This window comes from Sorex fumeus, unplaced genomic scaffold, assembly GCF_029834395.1.
Source record: "Sorex fumeus unplaced genomic scaffold, SorFum_2.1 ptg000054l, whole genome shotgun sequence".
In the NCBI taxonomy this organism is placed as follows: Eukaryota; Metazoa; Chordata; class Mammalia; order Eulipotyphla; family Soricidae; genus Sorex; species Sorex fumeus.
In genome coordinates, this window is record NW_026606111.1 from 19,989,371 (window position 1) to 20,010,861 (window position 21,491).

General features: G+C 35.4%; 1 protein-coding gene across 5 annotated transcripts in view; it reads left to right on the top strand.

Moving 5' to 3' along the window:
• The window catches only part of GRIK2 (glutamate ionotropic receptor kainate type subunit 2), a 672,268-nt gene that overhangs the window by 326,408 nt on the left and 324,369 nt on the right, over positions 1-21,491 (top strand). For all 5 annotated transcript variants that reach the window (XM_056124992.1, XM_056124990.1, XM_056124987.1 and 2 more), the window contains one exon: positions 2,285-2,458. In XM_056124992.1, the coding sequence (XP_055980967.1) occupies positions 2,285-2,458 (174 nt within the window). The remainder of the gene's footprint in view (positions 1-2,284; positions 2,459-21,491) is intronic.

Here is a 21,491-nt window from a genome sequence, read left to right on the forward strand (position 1 = left end):
TTGGCTCCTTTGAAAAAATTATCTACATATTTTTAAAAGATAAGAAATTAAAAAATTAGATATTAAAAATGTCATACAAATATATGTTAATAGCGATAGCACAGTGGTAGGGCGTTTGCCTTGCACGCAGCCAACATGGCTGACCCAAGTTCGATTCCTCTGCCCCTCTCGGAGAGCCCGGCAAGCTACCGAGAGTATCTCGCCTGCATGGCAGAGCCTGGCAAGCTCCCCGTGACGTATTCGATATGCCAGACACAGTAACAACAAAGTCTCCAGTGGAGACGTTACTGGGCCCGCTCGAGCAAATCGATGATCAACGGGAGGGCCTTTACTTTACTTTTACTTACATAAATACAAATCCATGTTTCTATACATGGATATGTAGAGAGAGTGATATGGATATGTATAATCTCCCTGGCTAAATTTTAAACACAATAAAAGAAAAACTTAAGTGTTTCTTATATCTTTCCTGTAACATTTCACAACTCAAACCATTGTCAGCTGTTCTCCACTGAATTTTATTACTGTTACGTACCCTGTGGAGCTGTGTGAGTCCAGGGCAAGCTGTTCACAATATCAATTGTATTAATCTTGCTCAGGTTCTCCAGAGTTATTCATAAAAAATGTAAGGATTAACCATGCCAGCTAAAAAGAGAGCAAAAATCTGTATGCTATATGTTTATACAGTGACATTCAACTTGGTGGCAGTTATGCCTCCTTTATCCTGGAAAACAGAATGGCAGAGTAAGAGCATCTATATATAAATTGGAAAGGGTAACCAAAATCTCAAGGCTTGCTTTACATGATGGTTGCTAGCTATCATGTAAGACAAAGGATCATGCAAGATTTGTACATCCAAAATTTCCAGTCTGTTTTTTTATTTTTCTTCCTTTGGGGTATACTCCCAGTGGTACTTAAGGCCTACTCCTGTACTTCCATGCTTGTAATCACAGTACTCAGGACTGTGATCTAAGACATTTTGTTCTAGGGATAAAACCTGGATCCCTGCGTGTAAAGCACATGCTCCAACCTGTTGAGCTATTTCTCCAGTGTAAAACATCCATTCTTATTATTTTTTCTCTCATCTTTGAGTTCATTAGCTAAAAGGTATATTTTATACATTTTTTTTAAAAAAGCAGAGAGTCCATGACCAAATATGAAAACAGGATATATAAATATATATATATATATATAAGATATTCAGCTTAAAGTAAAATTTAATGGATGAGATTTAAAGGCATTATTTTTTATCATTGAGAATAACGTTTATGTAACTCTTAATGGCAGGTTATCATAAAGCCTGTTGTTACAATGTCAGAGCATACATAATATGTACATAGACGTGTCAGAGCAAAAGGAAACCATCTTGTATCCCTCTGAGTTTTTCAGAGGCTGGACAGATACAAACAACATCAGGCAGTTTACTTAGAGAAGGCGTAAAAAATTTTATTAATTATACATACATATTAAATTTATAGCACAGCAGTAGGGCGTTTGCCTTACAAGCGGCCAACATGGCCAACCCAAGTTCAATTCCTTCGCCCCTCTTGGAGAGCCTGGCAAGCTACCAAGAGTATCTCGCCCGCATGGCAGAGTCTGGCAAGCTCCCCGTGACGTATTCGATATGCCAAACACAGTAACAACAAGTCTCATGATGGAGACGTTACTGGGTCCGCTCGAGTAAATCGATGAACAATGGGAGGACCGTGACCGTGACCATAGGAAAATCAATGAAAGACTGGGTAGCTCACATATATGATTTCAGATACTGTCTTTAATAATCAAGATAATGCTCAGAATATCTTTGGGGTAAGAAAGGTGGGCCAACTTGGAAGGTTATCAGTAAAGGAAAAGTAAAACAAAGGAATGTAGACTTAAGTCATTTCTTCTCCTTTGAAAAGATAAGAAAAAATAGGTTTTTCTGAGAGACAGCCCTAAGGGAGAAGCTTACAAGTAGATTTTTTTTAGAAATACTTATCTCCGTCTAAGTTTTTAGAACCACTGCCATAAAAATCACATTTGCTAAAGACTTATTTTGTGTGGCAGATTATTTTCCTACACATATTAAAGTAGAAGGTACACATTTATATCAACAACTCTTGAGATCTTGAGGTGTGTGTGTGTGTGTGTGTGTGTGTGTGTGTGTCTTTGGTGATTTGTAATGTTTCACATCACTTGTCACAGTATGGTGCTATTTTAGGAGAAATGAGAATGAGTGATAATTCAATTATACAAGTCTGTGATTATGCTGTTGATAATAACATAAAATAAATTTATCTTTCAGGACCTCTTTGCTCTTGATGTAGAGCCCTACCGATATAGTGGAGTAAACATGACTGGGTTCAGAATATTAAATACAGAAAATACTCAAGTCTCTTCCATTATTGAAAAGTGGTCAATGGAACGTTTGCAGGCACCTCCAAAACCTGATTCCGGTTTGCTGGATGGATTCATGACGGTAGGAGCACTAATTTAATGATCGTCTATCTCTGCTTAGTATTGAATAAATTTTCTGGAGTGACCTTTAAGTTTAATTGCTTGTTATTCCAGGCATGATATCAAAACTAATTTTGCAAATAATTCTATATTTCCAAAATCTATTACATATAAGAAATTTACATTTATATCCAAGTATCACAAAAGCATTATAACTAACATTAGTATACTACTGTGTTGGGATTTTAAATTTTTATTAATAGCAACAAGAGGAAAATGAGAGAAAATACAAGGCTTTATCCCAAAGTTTACCCTTCTGTTTTTAACTACTAATGCTTAACCATCCTGGTTTCTGATATCTGATATTATTTAAATGATTTATGTCACAAAAACTTTCCCCTGAGTTTGTTCATTATTAAGGCTAAATTTATAATTATGAACCTTTAATTTTAAAGGTCATAGTTTAAACCTCAAAACAAGATCAACACATAAAATTTTAAAAGTTATGCACATGCTTGTGTAAATTTAGTTCTTTATACAATTGTCTTATAAAATTGTAGAATTTTACTTCTTTATACAATCGCTGCAGATATATAATGCAAAACAAATACATAATTTTTCCCCTAATAGCCTTTTAGAAAATACAAAAGGTAATTAGTTGAGGCAAAGTTGCAGTAACTTGTACATATTACTTAAACTACAATTAAAATAGACTTCTATGAAGTGCAAAACAGCTAAAAGTCAGTATTATTAATTTATTTAGCACATCAAATGGTGATTCTGTTAAATAGTCAATGTGAAAGTCATTACTGATATATCTTGCATTTTTTTTCCTACTAAACTTTTGAAAGTGTGGTGATTTGACAACACATACTAATTTAGATTAGTCACATGTCCAACACAGTAGTCAAAGGAGCTTGTTGGACTGGATAGGTTTGCATTTAAATTATAAATGCATGCTATACTCAAATTAAATTTTGTTTCTATGGAAAATAATATTACCACACTTCAGGAAATAGTTAAGCTCTCTGACAGTATTTCTGTTCCTAGGTCATTACAGTTGTTTTTATAATCATCCTAATATTTATTTTATTCAGAAGATCAAGTGGTAAAAATTTTTATATTTATAGAGACAGTAGAGAGATCCTGGTTGCCCTCAAGATTTTAACATTATAATTGAAAATATGTATGTTTTCAGTAACAATGAACCGTACTTAATTAAAAACATCTTATATCAACACGAATTTTTAAAGAAGTAATAAGAGGGAGATTTTTTATTTGCATAAAAGAGATATTTACATAGTTGTAATGTGTTAATCTTAACCTAACCATATATTTGAGAGATCATATGGGAAGAAAGATTTTAACTAAAAACACCAGTACATTTTCCCCTAATGTACATCTAATTTAAAATAGAATACAACCTAAAAAAATGGTTAATCAAATTTTGCAACTAAATAATACAAATGTTATTTAAATAGTTAAAATATGTAAATACTTTAAATTCTTATTTCAATACTATACTTTTATGTGTAATTTCTAGATTACTTTTAATTTCAGAATAAATCTTTTCAGTTTTTTTAAAGCTATTACTTGTTTTAGAGAAAGTAGATTCATTGGCACCATGACAATCTCAACACTTTCATGCCCAAATATTTTCATGATATATGGGAGTTTCTGTGTGTCCTTTTGCATATTAGAAAAGTCTTCCAACTTTATGTGGGTGCTCTGTGTTTCTTTAATATACACCTACATATACTATATATATATGCATATATAGATATATATATACACAAAAATATATATCAAGGGGGTTTTATTAACTCACATACTAGAATATTCTTTTACTTTCCATTTAATATTATATCGTAAACATTTTATAAGTCATTAAATATTTAGTAAAAGATGGTAATAGACTGTTTCCACCATGAATGAAGTTAGGAAATAAAAGGACTCTTATTAGAAACAAAGAGTTATAGTCTGGCATTGTGGTATTGGCACCATTCCCTCTAGTCAATTCATGAAATCTCCATGTTTATATATTTCTTGTTCATTTTTTCCCTTTTATTCCCATAAAGAAATGAGATTATCAGCAAAGTCCCGGGTACTTGGAACAAGACCTATTATTATCAGTATCACAGTCATTTGTCATTATATAAGATGATAGTGCTTAGACTTTCCTATTCTTTTCTCTTATTTGATCTATAAAAGGAAACAATGAATTGAATTCATACTATTTTTTTTTCTGGTTGATTTAGCACCTTAATTGGCAGCTGAGTTAGGTTTTTTCAGGTAAATGACCATGAAGTCCACTTCTGTAGTTTTACTTTTCTTCACTACATTTTTTTTTCACAACTGGATCTATGCTCTATTTATGTCTGATATAGTTATCTTCCCTCCTAACTGTTGTAATAGTCTCCTCACTAAACTCCCTTTCCTTATATCTTTTCCTATAACTAGTCTTTTTTCTTCACGTTTTCATTTTTTTTAATTGAATCACTGTGACATGTAAAGAACACGCTCTTGGAAGGACGTGCATTCACGGGGTCTCCTGGCAGCTTGCTTGCTCTCACTGCCTGTATCCGGTGCTCTCAAGTCGCTGTGTATGGACAGGATAGGGTCAGCTGTAAGCGATGGGCAGGTGAAGGAAGAATGAGGACCAGGCTGGATGCTGATTCGTTACAGTTTACTCAATCTCTCATCTCTCCAATCTGCATTTTTCCTTCCTTGCCCCGCATTCTTCCTTCCTTTCCCCACTCATCTGTCCACTCTGAGTCTCCCTGGGTCTCACAACCTCCCCTCCCCTCCATTCTCCTCCTCTACCTCTCCCCTCCAGATTCTGAAAACCCTGTTTTTCTTTCTACCCCTATTTACCTTGCCCTCCAGGCTCATGCTCCACTCTGTCTGGAAGCAAAAACAATATAAGAAACCTTTTTTGACAGCCCGTGGGCAAAATACCTCTTAAGGTGTTTTTTCTCCTTTAGTTTTTTTTTTTTTTTCTTTTTGGGTCACACCCAGCAATGCACACTCCTAGCTCTGCACTCAGGAATTACTCCTGGTGGTGCTCAGGGGACCATATGGGATGCTGGGAATCGAACCTCTGTAAGTCGCCCTACCCGCTGTGTTATCACTTCAGCCCCTCTAGTTATTTTTGTATGAACACAGTAAGCATCTAGGGCAGCTCTCCTGGGAACATCTTGCCACAGACTCAGACTACAGAATTTAGGCAGATTAATCATTCCTAACCCAAGCAGGGTCCAAATCTAATTGTTATTCTTTTGAATCATGACAGCATCTGTCAATGACCAAGCTCTTAACTTACAGTTAAGCATTAGGCACTTTGGCCAGGCCCATCTCGATGCCAGGGTAGCACATAGCTCACTGCTTGCCCTGGGTCCATTCTGTCCCTTGTTGGGACTCTGCTTTAGGAGTCCTAGGAAGTAAAGGCAGCTGAGGTTTAGGTTGAGAGAACAGATGGCCAGGAGGAAAATATCATTTAGAGTCAAATGACTTCCACATAACAAAAGCATAGCATTTACTACTGTCTTCCTGTGCCCATACCAAAAGGACATTGCTCTGAATAAACTATACAAAGGACATAAGGAAAAGAGAAAAACAATATTTACAAGTCAATGGAGCACAAAGAAAGAAGTTACAAATATACACAGAGGAAAGAAAGCACTGTGATGGGAGTAACCCAATAAACCTAAATTACCTGAGGCTAAGCAGGAAGGACAAAACAATGCTATCCTACAGTGAGATACACAGCTGCAAAGTTGTTGATGATCCTATTTCATCATGCAATGTTCCAATACTGGTCCCTCCACCAGTGTACATTCCCCTTACCACTTGCACTCCCCACCCCAAGTCAGTTCGATGGTAGGCACTTCGTTCTCTATCTCTGTCTCTCTCTCTCTCTTTGTCTCTCTCTGTCTCTGTCTCTGTCTCTCTGTCTCTGTCTCTGTCTCTCTCTCTCTCTCTCTCTCTCCCCTCCTTTTGGACATTACAGTTTGGAATGCGGATACTGAGAGGTTATCACGTTTGTCCTTTTACCTACACTCAGCACATAGTGCTAATCAAGAGTGATCATTTCTGTGTAAATGCAAAAAGACAGCAGCAGTCTATCGCTCCTGCTGCCAGTCTCACACCACTTCCCCCACCACGGGGAGGTCGATGGCGTTGGACAGGCAAAGGAAGAAACGAGGACCAGGCTGGTTGGTGTCAGTTGCAGTTATTTCAATCCTCTCTCCATTCACTCCTATCTCTTCTCTGCTTCCCCCGCTGCTTCTTCCTCCTCTATGCTACTTCATTCTCCTTCCCGATCCCCCTTCATTCTCCTTCTGGCTCTGGAATCTGATTCTGGATCCCTCAGCCCACTCTTACTGCCTATTTAAATCCCCAAACCTTGAGGGGTTGGCACTTACACATAGGTGTGGTCACAATCAATATGGGCAAAGATCTTTCCCTTGGGGGAAAGCTGCTTCTTGGACAGATACTCTCTCAGCAGGATGACCCACCCTAGAGCAGAATCCCATGGGTGTGTTTCTCTGCTCCTTGTCCAACAAACATATAAGCATTCATAATATTAATCATTTTGTATGGACACAGTAAGAAATACATTAAGCTTATAGAATTGCTTTTCTAGGGCCATCTCAATTTCAGACTACACTGCTCAGGTTAGATAGTCTTTCCTATCCCTAGCAGGCTCCTAGTCTCGTCATTACTTTTGGATCATGACAGCATTTGTCTATGAACAAGATCTTACCTTATAGTTAAGAATTGTGGCACTGTGGCCTGGCCCATTTTGATGCCAGGGTAGCTCACAGCTTGCCCTGAGTCTATTCGATCTCTTGTCGTGACCCTGCTTTTGGGGTGCTAGGAACCAAGGGCAACTGAGGCTTAAGTCGAAAAAGCAGATGCCCAGGAGTGAATAACATTCGAAACCTATTAAATCCTAAGTTACAAAAGCATAATATTAACTGTCTTCCTGTATCTATACAGAAAGGACATTGCTTTAAAGTAAACTATTCAAGAGACATAAGGAGAGAAGGGCAATATTAGCTTATGATACAAGCTCAGAGTCCTAGAAGAATCTGACCTTACAAATTAACAGAGTCTGGTTAGGGGGAAAAGTTGATTAACTCATTGGGGAAGAGAGCAAAGAGAAGAGGTTACGATAAACAGAGGAATGCGAGTGACTCAGGAGCACTGTGATGGGTGTAACCTGATAAACTTAAGCTCCTTGTGGCAGGGGAGAAAGGACAAATCAATTGTTATCCTACAATTTCCAACTATCATTGCCATACTGGTACCTTCTCTATCCCAGCTGCTATCTTCCTCAGCATCTAAAGCAGGCTTCCAACCATTAACGGAACCTCCTGGCCCATGTTTCTATTGTCCTTGTGTATTAGTCTCACACTATGGTATTATTTTTCCCCAAAAATGAGGGCCATCATTCTCCATCTGTCCCTCTCCTTCAGACTTATTTTACTCAGCATGATACTCTCATGAGTCCATCCATTTATAAGCAAATTGCATTACTTCTTTTTTTCCCTAAAAGCTGTATAGTATACCTCTGTGTAAATATAGCATAGTTTTTTTTATCCAGTTTCTGTTCTCAGGAACTCTGGTTGTTTCCAGATTCTGGTTATTGTGAATAATAACCAATAAGGTAGCTACATCTACCTTCTTTCTAGTGTGATCTTAACAGGACAGTGATGGTGGCTTCTTGTCATTTGCTAAGTGAAAGATGAACTCACTTGTCAAGATTTCAAGGCTGAATATGTGTTAACTTCTTGCTTACTCATCTCCAACTCATATATGATTACTTCCTGTTTGACCAACCCTTGATTGTCAAAAAAATCTTCTACACATCCTTTCAGACCATTCCAACCATCTACCTTTATTTGAGTGACTGGCATATTTCCACTCATGTTCAAATTTTCATATCATTTGAAACCTGTTTTATGAATTTCTTCTCAGTTCTACAAATATTTTACAGATAGAACATTCATTTATGTACTTTATGTGTAACACCTTATGTTACTTAAATTTGTCATTTTATTTCATAACTCTTTCCCAACAGATTGTAAATCAAATTTTTTTCATAAATTTATTTATTGAATCACCGTGAGAGCAGTTACAACCTTTTAGGTTTGTCTCTGTCATACATGATAAAACACCCGTCTCTTCACCAGCGCACATTTTCCACCACCAAAAACCCTTGTATACACGCCATCCCACACCCTCCCCCTACCTGTGTGGCAGATGGTTTCCACACAATTCTCTCTCTACTTTGATAACATTCGATGTATCTACACCAGACCCACCATTACTATTTGGGATTTCACCCCAATACTCGTATCTGCTCAAAGGGCAACATTAGACAATTTGTTTTCTATTGCTGATAATGAATAGCATATGATATTGCACAGCTGTGGCCATGCAATTTTGGAATTATGAAATCTTAATAATAAAATCTGGAGGGATTTCTGCCAAAATCTGCTGGGTTCTGAGATTTGTTTCTGAGAATCTGGGATCATGGATTAAGCAGCTTGTTGAGTAGCCAGAGAGCCTCTTTTTTTTTTTTTTTTGAGTGAAGACTTTGAAGTCCCTGGATCAAGTTTATTCCTTGGTACAAAGTAGATGTTTATTAAAATATCAATAATTGACTAAATAATTGCATATCAGTTTATTTTTATAATGTATGGGTGAGTTCTGATCACTAAGCCCTCACTTCCCCAAATATAATCTGGGGAGTTTTCTTTACATGCTTCTTTTTTACCAATATATCTAATCATTTACAGAATGCAATTTAGCTATTTTCATTATTTGTTTTTAACAAATACCTTAAAATAAAAAACAATTTAAGAATAATTTCCATTGAATGGTTAATGTATAGGGAGATAGAAAAAATAGTTCCCATTTCCCTTTACAAAATAAAATAAAAGTAGAAAATGCTTATAAGGGATTAAGTTTTATTTGCTTAAGTTCCAACATTCTCGGCATTTATTTCTCTCTAACAACAGACTTTGTACAGAATTTTTTTAACCTATTTAACTTGATTAGCTTATATAAAAATGTTAACATCCTGTATTCCTATATAAGATTCATATACTAAATGGCACACGTTGTAACTCTTTCACTATACAAAGTTTTCCTTTAGAAAGTCAAAAAATAGAACCATAGATAAATAAACTATTAGTAAGCAGCATGACATTTTATACTCAAAATCACAAACCTTGCTTATTACCATCTGTTTGTTGTAATGAGTTATTCTCAATTCAGTTAAAATAAGTATAAAGATGACTTTGCTAGACAGTAAATCATACTCACAATTTTTTAATAAAGTCATTTTGGGAAAGAAAGATTTATTTCATATCTACTAAAATTAGAGAATAATGTGAAATAGAAAAATAATGAATATATTATCTTTTTTGATTAGTTTTAGCTCTCTCTACATTGTATACAACATTCAGGATTTGATACAAGCACTCAATATTGGGCGATGAATAAAAATTACTTTCTCACAGGAATTTGGAAATTCACAAAATTAGTAGATAATAAATATTAAACTAATCACATCTCATACCATTGTTAGCACAAAAAAATTCAAATCTTTTAACTTCTCAAGCTGATATTTCTTTGATTAGTCTACACCATAATATTGCTAGGGGCTGGAGCGATAGCACAGCAGTAGGGCGTTTGTTTTGCAGGCAGTCAACATGGCTGACTCGAGTTCGATTCCTCCGCTCCTCTCGGAGAGCCCAGCAAGCTACCGAGAGTATCTCGCCCGCACAGCAGAGCCTGGCAAGCTACCCGTGACGTACTTGATATGCCAAATACAGCAACAAGTCTCATGATGGAGACGTTACTGGGCCCGCTCGAGCAAATCAATGAACAATGGGAGGACCATGACCGTGACCATAATATTGCTTAAAATTTTTAATAAGGATTTCTAATTTAACATGCTGTTTTGTTTATTTATTAGTTGCTTTTGGTTTTCATCAGTACTCAGGGCTTATTCCTGGTTCTGAGCTCATATATCACTCCTTGCAGGGCTTGGGAAACATAAAGGATTCCAGGAATCAAACTCTGTGCAAGGCTAGCACCTTATTCACTGTATTGTCTCTCTAATGCCTATCATGCTATTTTGTCATGTAAGAGAGTCAAAGATTTACCAGGTGTTGTAAATAATTTTATAGTATCTTGCTACAAAATTAGGTAGCATTTTAAAAAATATATAAAATAATTTCTAGATTATTATTTTGTGTTTATCAAAGATGTTTTTAAGATCTGAGTTATCACACTTGTTAGAAATATTTTATTAGATCTTTAAGACTGGAATGCAGCAAAAATGTGCATTATACTTTTTCATAATTGGTTTAATAAGAAGAAAGAATAAGGAATATGTGACATAAATAACATAATAACACTATAGTTTTACTTTATAAAACTATTAATCTTTTTATGATATACTAAGCTCCAAGTTAATTCTGAATAAATATGCATATATGTGTGTATACATGTATGTATACACACACACACACATATATATATATATATATAATTGAGATGACCCAGCAATCTCCTTTGTTTTATTACAGAACATTCTATTGCTATTGTTCATTGCTGCTGCTCACTGGATGGCTAAATTATCTGCATTTATCTAAATCTGATATAGATGAAATTTCTATTTTAAGTAATTGTTTCTTGCATGAAAAATGGCAGTTGCAATGGAGCATTTCCTTTAGAATCATGTTATTTTTAGGTCAATTTATAAATTTTTCACTTGGAAAAAGTAAGGTTGAATAAAGAGACTTTTTTCTTCTACACTGAAGAACACCATTTATCATGAAAGGATTGATCTGAGATTGTGTGATATGAACCTATCAAGGGTAACTGCAATTTTGTCCAAGATTTTCTGCTGCTTATTTTTACTCAATAAATACAAGTTACATAATTTTTAAAACTAGTCACAAATTGTACAAAGACCTCAATAGAAATTTGTGATATCACAAAATAGGATCTCTAGGGACTTTAGTGACCAGGATGCTTATCAGTGATGACCTTGATAAAAAGAGCAGTCTGTCAGAGCCATGAATTGGTAACATTCAGAGACTTAGGATTCCACATCTGTACTGGGAATTAAGGAAGAATTGTTAAGAGTCCATAATGAATGTAACCATGAAAAGACAAAATTACAAGCAGACAAGAGGTAATAGGGCATTAAACTTCAATGGAAGTAAATGCCGAACATAGTATCAAGAACCTGTAAGACGGTCCAGAATATAAGCAATAGATTTCTTTATTGGAGCAGGTACTCCAGTCAGATTGCTTCTTCTATAAATGTGTTAAGATGGTTTTTTGGGCACAGAATTATTGATTCTTGCTTGAATCTTTTTGCCAGATTTAGTAGACTGCTAAATCTATTTTGTTTATATTTTATTAAATTTTTTTGTTTGGATTTGGACCACTCCCCAACGTGCTCAGGAATTACTCCTGGCTTTGCACTGCTGACAGTGCTCATAGGACAATATGGGATGCCTGGGATCAGACTAGGGTCAGCTGCATGCAAGTGAAACACTTTACCTGCTGTACTATAGCTCAGAGCCCAATTCTTTTTATATTTTAGAGAATGAAATTTGGACTCAAAATTATCTGGCTCATGAAATTAAAAACTTATGCTAATTATTCAATATTTTGAAGCCCAATTATTTCATCTATCTTTTAGAAATGATTATGCCTAAAGAATAGTGTCATTTTCAAGGTTAATTCATAACATCCATACTCTTAAGATAGTGCATGACACAATGGAATCTCAAAAAAAAAAAAAAGAAAGAAAAGGTATCTACTTACCTCAAGGTAAGTTTGATTTTGTACTTTAGTATAAATGCTATTTCTCTCATAGTAAAGCTCATCATTCTCAAAGTGTCAGTTAAAGCTGTGTTTGTATATCTGTGACAATGAAATAAGGATACAACTATGTAAATACAGCTTTGAAATAGAAAGTTGCTTATTTTCATATGCTGGATAAATGAACATGAATCAGTACTAGTTCTACTATCAAATTGTTGCTATGCCTTTCATGATATTAACACTTAAGGAATTACATTTACATTATAAAGATGATATTTTGAAACTTTTAGCATATACAGTTTACTATAAAGGCCCAGGAAGTAGTAAAAAAATCAACTTTGTTGCATTAATTTCCCAAACATGTCTTCCCAATATTCTTTAGTCTACATTAATAAATCAAAAAATATTCATACAAAATAAAATAAGGAGTTTTGGGTGAATTTGCCTAAGGAGTATTAGGAATTCTCTTGCTTTGTTATTCAGAGAGAAAATATGTTGATCTTTCATTTGTCTGTCTAAAAGAATTTATAAATATTTTATTCATTAATCTTTCAAATATCCTGTGACCAAATTGAGCTAGAATGGAAAAGTAAAGTTATTAAACAGACACAGATGTTTATATGGTACCAAATTTATCTCTCTTGAAAAATTCCTGTATCTTATTACTCAGTAATTCATTCTCTTAATAGTCATTGAACACTTTATTTAAAAAACTACTATATGGTTTTAGATTTTGTAGAGGATGAGGAAAAATAAGTTTCCTCCAAATAATGATGTCTACTAATTTAGTAAGAAAATAAAACATAACCTTAATATATATTAAATTTTTATGTATAATAAAAATATGTGTAGAAATTAGTAGATGAGAATTTGCTTACATTTAAGAAATAAGTACAGCTTCACACAAAGTCACAGATGATAAACTTACAGCTGTGACTATGACTAAGTTAAAACATAGAGCCATTCTTTTTCTTTGTAGTTCCCTTACTGGACATGGTGAAAAATCCACCATCCTCTGATTGCATCCAGGCAACTCAGAGATTTGATCAGGTTCATCGAGCCATTTGATGCATTTACTACCTCCCCTATAGTGTATTCAACTTGAATGTGTCATATTAAAGCAGGAGAATTCCATAGCTGTTCCCAACTTTGAACCACGCCAGAAAATCATATCAGAGTTCCGGAACTGCCAGCCAACTTGGGGTCTTGTCATTTCTGCTGAATAAATAGCATTGCAACGGTCAAATCAATATACTCATATTTCTATTACCTCAGTTTCAGCAGCCATTTTTAGGCAATTGTGTCTCTCTCTATGTCCTTTCTAGTAACTAACCCCTCGATGTAAGTTTCAAGTTTATTTTTAAATTGTTCTTGAATTCTACTGTTCCAGTTTTAAGCTTTTTAGTAAAATGGCTGTTTAGTTCATACAATAAATATGTGCCTGAGAATTTTCCTGTAGTACCATTTTGGCTGAACCTGGTTTCTCTTACTAGTTAAAGGCTATTTGTAGGCTTCCTTCATGTTTTTGGGTCTTTCTGAAGCTCAGGGATCCTCCGTGGTAGCAAGGTTTGAACCAGGGATCCTGGCGTGCAAGGCAAGTGTCCTACCCACTATTGGGCCCCATGTATACAATTTTAAATAGAAATGAATATGCCCAATCTATTTCTTATTTTTTTACTCCCTAGAATAAGAAATCATGAAAGTGACAAAATTTAAGTTTCATTGAATGTCAGTGCATAATTGTATCTTTTAATGCTTTTGTTTCTTAATGGCATGCCAAAAAATTCTGAGGCTCAATACCAGATGTTTTTCAGGTCTTGAGACTATGCCTTAGGAAAAGATTTTTAACTTGATTTCTTTTCCTGGCATTAAAGAAAAATATCTCTCCTGCAAAGTGTTACCTTTAGAAATCAACTCCTCAAACTGCATTCTCAAACTTTAAATATTTATTCTTCCTCCAATTCCTTTACTTTATCAAACAGAAGGGATGAATAAATGATAGATTAAGGATCATAAATGCCTTTAAAACATTAACCTTTCTAGCCTTTAAGGCAGTGAATATGAATTTTAACTGATAAAAAATGCTACATAATTTTCTCAGTTTAAAAATATTCTAGACTAGATCTTACATCACACAGCAACAAAGAAGAAAAGTGGCTAGAGGGTCCCACAGCTCTGGGAGAATGCTCCTGGTCCCAAACAGAGCCAATATCACCGGGAGGTCCCAGATGGGGTAGTTGCTGGCATCCTGCCTTCTCCAGATGGAACCCCGGTGACCATGAGCTCCTACAAGCATAGCTCTGGCATATGGGTACCAGGACATTTTTTTCCAACATCTCCTTATATACAAAGTAATCAATGGAAAGTAAATCATCCAACATTTCTCCCTGAAAATCAGGCTTAACTCTTTTGCAAACCACAACACCCAAAAGGAGATAGAGAACAAAGGGGAATGCCCTGCCACAGAGGCAGGGTGGGATGGGGGGGATCAGGGGTGGGAGCAATACTGGGATCCGTGATGGTGGGAAATGGGCACTGGTGGAGGGATGGGTATTTGAAAAAAAATAAATAAAATAAAAGAATATTCTAGACTTAATTTTCATTTTAAGTAAATTTAAAAATAATTTTAATTACAATAAGATAAAACTAAGGAAAAGCAAGGTAAGGTAAGAATTAATGTTACTTCTTTGTTTTTCAAAAATGTCATTACTTATAGATAAGTAATTTTTCAACTATTCCACATTTAATTGCTAAAAATTTTATTTTTGTTCTTTTGAGTATTTTTATGAAATATTGTTGGAGATAAAACATTGTACTATGATTTTCTTCACTATTTCTAATGCTATTTAGATCTGTTTTCTACTTAACATAAAATATTAAAATCTGTTTTAAAAATTTTCTTAAAAATTGAAATAATTACAAGTATCTTGACTATTAAATGTGGTTCAAAGTTTAAAATAGTACAGAAAAATTATACACTGAATATGTGGAAGGCAATTAGAGTTTTGTAGTCATTAACACATCAATTTTTTTTAAAAGGTACACCCACTAAAGAGAAGTGTTATATCACTTCTCTTAAGTTGGCTTCCTTATTCAATTCATGAGAGAAATTGGAATTCTCTGTTGATGGTTGAAATTAATGAATTAATCACTTACTGTTTATTCTAGCCTAAAAAGCCACTGCTGGCACCTATTGTATTATATTTCTGTGTTTTTTTCCCATAGTTGGGTATTCCTAGAAAGGTTAAATAGTGTATCTTCCAAAGCCAGTTCATGCTTTTGTACATACTAGTGGCAAAGTTAAATTACTGTTATAAAATGAAGTATTGGGGCCAAAAATTATTTCTATGAAAACATTAAAATATCTTGATTAAGTCTAGCCAAATGACATCATTTTTATATTGGTATGAACAAGCTTCAAGAAGACTCTTCATATTCTTTGCTTTCTACTTGTCTGTTTTTTTCAAATAAAGAAATCTAAGATTGGAAATCATGAACAGCCATTATATTTGTCGCTTATGCAAATTAGAAAAGTTCAGTTCGACAGTCCATTAAAAAATCCTTAACTATATATGAGTATACTTAGGGATAATTTCATAGATGTTTTTCATTAAAATATTCATTTAAAATATATATATGTATCCTTTAGCTAAAGTTATTAACTGCCCAAATATTAGTTTTGATAGTATTAGAAAAGAGGCCACTTATCTATTCATTACTATTAAATTTCCTGTGTCTTTATATATTTATTTGAAAATAGAATCATGTGGAATATAGTTTTCTTGATGTTTCCTAAAGTGAAACTAGTAACTGTTTAAAATTTTGCTCTGTATCAGTAAGCGCTATTCTTGGTAGGGGGAAAATGTGATAAACAATATAAAAGGGAAATTTGTCTTATATTTGGTGACTTGGATAAGAAAGAAAGCAAGTTAAGGCAAGAAGGTAGAGAATAAGTAGATGTCAGAGGGGTTCTTTAACTGGTTTTGGGAGCCATTGTGTGTGATAGGCTTATGTGATGAGAAATAGGAAAAGATGTTATCAGGCTGTTATCCTAGACAGAAGGAAAAAGAAACTACTGGTGATGGGAGGGAACAAGTGATGTTCATGGAAAGAATAGTTTGTCAAGTGCTGAGTTTTTCAAGCAAGAAGGAAAATGATACGTGATTAGAGAAATGGTCATGAGACATCATTTAGGACTTTGAGAGCATGTAAGTTAGATTTCAATCTGGCAACAATGGAAGCTCTGAAAGGCTTTATTGCAGAGAAGGATTTTTATCTGAATCAGGTATTGAGACAATGCTTGTGCCTTCTGTGTGACATCAGAAAACAAAAGGCTGCAAGAATAAAAGTGGAAAGAAGAGCTAGGCAGTTATTTCAATAATGCTGATGAATAACAGCAGAGGCTCGAACTCAGATTTCAGAAGCGTAAATGGGAAGAGCACTTGGATTTTAGATATACTTCATGGGTAATAATTACATGATACATTTTGGGTGTGGGTTCAAGTCAAGGAGGTTGTATTTATTATACTTTGTGCCTTACCATTGTTTTCTGACTTTATGCTTCAGGGTTCCCAGAAGATTCACGGTTATTAGTACTTCTTCCTCTTTGTCTAAGGACTTTTTTTTCCAGAAGGCTGCTCTACTATGTCTATCAGTCTGGGACTACTGGGCACTTACTTATCCCGCCACCACATCCTCAAATCAATAGCTACTGAGGATGCATGTGTTAATGTTCTAGTTCTCTCACTCTTAGAATGAGATAATTTTTAAATGAGCACTTTAAAAAGATTCTTAACATTTTCCAGTGAGAACAAGCTCTATTTGCACATGGTGATAGTTGATGTTACTACCCTTTTATTGCTTTCCCTTACCCGTATCACTTCTTTTCCTTGTTAGTGTTTCTTGCAATTTCTAGCTAAGGTATTTATGCTGAATTCTTGTGTTGAGTTGCTTTCTCTGGAACCCACTCTGAATTAGAGATCGTCTGCGTTTTAGAAGTCTGAGAAAGTTGATAGAAATGAATCCATATACCAAAAATAAAGATGAATTACTGTGAACTTAGTGGTGACATAAATAATACAGCACAGGACTGGAATACTGGAATGGTAGTTAAAATACCTAGAGCACGATAGCACAGCGGGTAGGGCGTTTGCCTTGCACGCAGCCAACATGGCCGACCCAAGTTCGATTCCTCCGCCCCTCTCAGAGAGCCCGGCAAGCTACCGAGAGTATTCGATATGCCAGACACAGTAACAACAAAGTCTCCAATGGAGACGTTACTAGCCCGCTCGAGCAAATTGTGATCAACGGGAGGGCCTTTACTTTACTTTTACTTATATGCATATACTTTGTAAGCAGGGGTCCTGATTTTTTATTCCTGGCTCACATGCTCCCCTGAGTACCACTGGGAGTGACTCTGAGCACTAAAGTAACAAAGTAACAAACTGCTAAACACTGTTAGGCATAGCCATATATGTATAATATATATATATAATATATATAATATATATATATAATCACAGACTCCTTCTGATGCACTCTGGTTTAATCCCCTATTATATATTGAAATGGACATAATTTATTTCATTCACTGTTACATTCTTTATACTATAATAGTGTTAAGCACATAATGGCACTCTGCATATGTGTTTTATGAATAAAATGTTATTTGGAAAAATTAATGATTTTGATAAGACATGTTTTATGAGAATCTCAGGTTAAATGTCAGGATTGATGTACATATTAGTGAGTCAGCAGGATAGATAATATTTAAAACAATGTACTGCATAAGATCACTAAGTGGCCTAAAGTGAATAGTGAGAGAAGAATGCCAAGGTGTTTGAAAAGTATTAAAGAAGTAGAACTAGAGCATTGATGCAATGTCTAAACCACTGTCTTACATAAAAGGTAAGCTGGCACACATTCAAAAGAACAAATGCAACCAGTGCTGGCGTGGATGTGGGGAAAAATGGACACTCTTTCACTGTTGGTGGGAATGCCGACTGGTCCAGCCTTTCTGGAAAAAAATATAGACAGTCCTTCAAAAACTAGAAATTGAGTTTCCATATGACCTTGTTTCCACTTCTGGAAATATATCATGAGGATGCAAAAAAGCACAGTAGAAATGACATCTATACCTATATGTTCATTACAGCACTGTTCACAATAGCCAAAATCTGGAAACAACCCAAGTACCTGAGAACAGATGACTGGTTAAAGGAACTTTGGTACATCTGCACAATGGAATACCATGCAGCTGTTAGGAGAGATGAAGTCATAAAATTTGCTTATAAGTGGATAGACTTGCAGGGTATTATACTAAGTGAAATGAGTCAGAAAGAGAGGGACTGACATAGAAAGACAGCACTCATTTGTTAAGTATAAAACAACATAACATGAGGCTGACACCTAAGGATAGTAGATACACGGGACAGGAAGATTGCTCCCTAGCTGGAAGCCTGCCTCATGAGCAAAGGAGAGACGGCAGCTGGAATAGAGAAGGGATCACTAAGAAAAAGATCGCTTGAGGAACCTGTTGGGATGGGAGACGTGTGCTGAAAGTAGATAATGGACCAAACATAATAACCTCTCAGTGTCTGTATTGCAGACCATAAAGCCCAAAAGTAGAGAGAGAGTATGGGGAATATTGTCTGCCATGGAGGCAGGTGGCGGGTGGGAGAGGTGGGTATACTTGGAAAATTGGTGGTGGTGGATGTACACTGGTGAAGGTATGGGTGTTTGATCATTCTGTGATTGTAACCCGCTAGAGCGATAGCACAGCGAGTAGGGCGTTTGCCTTGCACGCAGCCAACACAGTCGACCCGAGTTCAATTCCTCTGCCCCTCTTGGAGAGCCTGGCAAGCTACTGAGAGTATCTCGCCTGCACGGCAAAGCCTGGCAAGCTACCTGTGACATATTCAATATGCCAAACACAGTAACAACAAAGTCTCAAAATGGAGACATTACTGGGCCCGCTCGAGAAAATCGATGAACAACGCGAGGACAGTGACGCTGACAGTGTCAGTGATTGTAACCCAAACATGAAAGCTTGTAACTATCCCAATAAAATAAAGAAAAAAATTTAAAAAAGGGTAAGTTGGCCCATATGGGTCAATTCCTCGAACCATATATGGTACTGTCAGTACCACCAGCAGTAGTCTCTGAGTATAGTTAAGAGAAACCCCTGAACACTGCTGATAGTGGCTCAAAACCAAAAATGAATTATTTTAGAAGGGAATAAGAACAGTGTCTAGTACAGATATTGTAGATGGGTGTGCTATATGGTAGAATGAAAGCAAACCAAGATCTGATGACATGGAAGCTGAGAGAAGTTAGTGTTTTGAGACCTGCAAGAGTGGCTAATTGTGACAAATCACTATAAATTACGTATGCCCTATCTTTATTTACAATTGAGAACTGGGGGTTTTACTACTCGCTGGTTGATAGAAAATTTTATTTTAATATACAACTCTCTTTAAAAAAACTCAATCTTGAAATTAAAAAACTCTTTATGGACAATGTCTGTGTTTCAGTGGTGATAGATCAAGGAAGCAAATTATGATTAGTTGTATCAAGATATATGTAAGATAAAAACAGTGACAGTTCATGTAAGAATTCAATTTATATATGCAGCTTACATAAGACAGCAATCATTTATAATTGCCAACAAATGACACAGTTAAAAGTGGTAAAATATTTTGCATACCAATTAACTTATCCACCCATTTTAGTGTTCTTTAAATATTAAATATTGAATATACACTAGTTTAAACTGTATTGTTTCTGATTCTTTAATGAGACATTTAAAATAAATTCTTAAGAAGTACAAAAATAAAGACTGGAGAGATAGTACAGCAGATGAGTGCTTGTCTTGCACATGGTTTGATCCCATCTATAGTCTCCTAAGTCTCCTATGATTGATCCCTGACCACAGAGCCAAGAGTATAAGCCCTATGCACAGCAGGTATAACCCCCAAACAAAACAAAAAAGAACAAGAAAAAAGGACAAAAATTACAAAAGTAATTGAACAACTTGTCAGCATTAGAAAATGCATAAAAGATAATAAAAATTCTAATCTTGCTAGTGTTATTTTCAGTATTTTGTACTCATCAAAATATACCCACAGCAACACAGCTGGACAGAATATCTTCCTGTGATCTTTAGTAGCTCTACATTGCCTGATGAATGACTCAGTTATGAATTAGTGAATATGCTTCAGGCTTTGATTTTTGTTTTAGTTCAAAGATGAACACCATGTGGACACCACATAGAGGGAGATTTATCAAGATTTATTTTATATGTCATGTAAAAGCTGTCATCTTTGGTCTTTGTTCCTTTTATATATGATAGTTTAAAAATTGTTTTGTATACATTAGAAAATTCTAATCAGATTGTGATTAATTTAAAATAGGTGTTTCAGTTTGCAGAGCAGTAGCACAGTGGTAGGACGTTTGCCTTACACACAGCAGGCCTGGCCGAGCTGGGTTCGATTCCTCCACCCCTCTCAGAGAGCCCGGCAAGCTACCGAGAATATCTCGACCACAAGGCAAAGCCTGGCAAGCTACCCGTGATGTATTCAATATGCCAAACACAGTAGTAAGTCTCACGATGGAGACCTTACTGGGCCCGCTCAAGCAAATCGATGAACAATGGGAGGACTGTGACCGTGACCATGACCGTGACCGTTCAATTATTTGAGAACTAGAACACTGGTCCAAACAGATAGTACAGGTATTGGGTTGCTTGCCATACACTCAGTGGACCTGGTTCCACCAAGTTCCCCAAATCCTCTGGGGAGTGAAAACTCCTAAATCAGTGCTTGAAGTAAACCCCAAGAACAACTGAATATGGCCCAAAGCCCCAAATTCCTTTAAAAATAATAGTATCAAAAGATATATTTATCATTTGTATTATTAAAAAGAAATTCCATATTACTGTGTTTGTAAAAAATTCCATACCTAAAATTAATTCTATAATTAGAATTATTAAACTTGTAATTTAATTTTATAATTAGAAATATGTCAAATACTATACGTCTGTTTTCTTCCTACATAAAATCAATGTCAAGGTAAAAGTATTTGCTCAAAAGCTTTAATGGCAAATGTATCATTGAAGCTATAGAGAAAGGATAGTGATTATGTAGAGAGTATACACACTAAGATACTATCAACATAAGCAAGGAGGGAATTCAAAATTG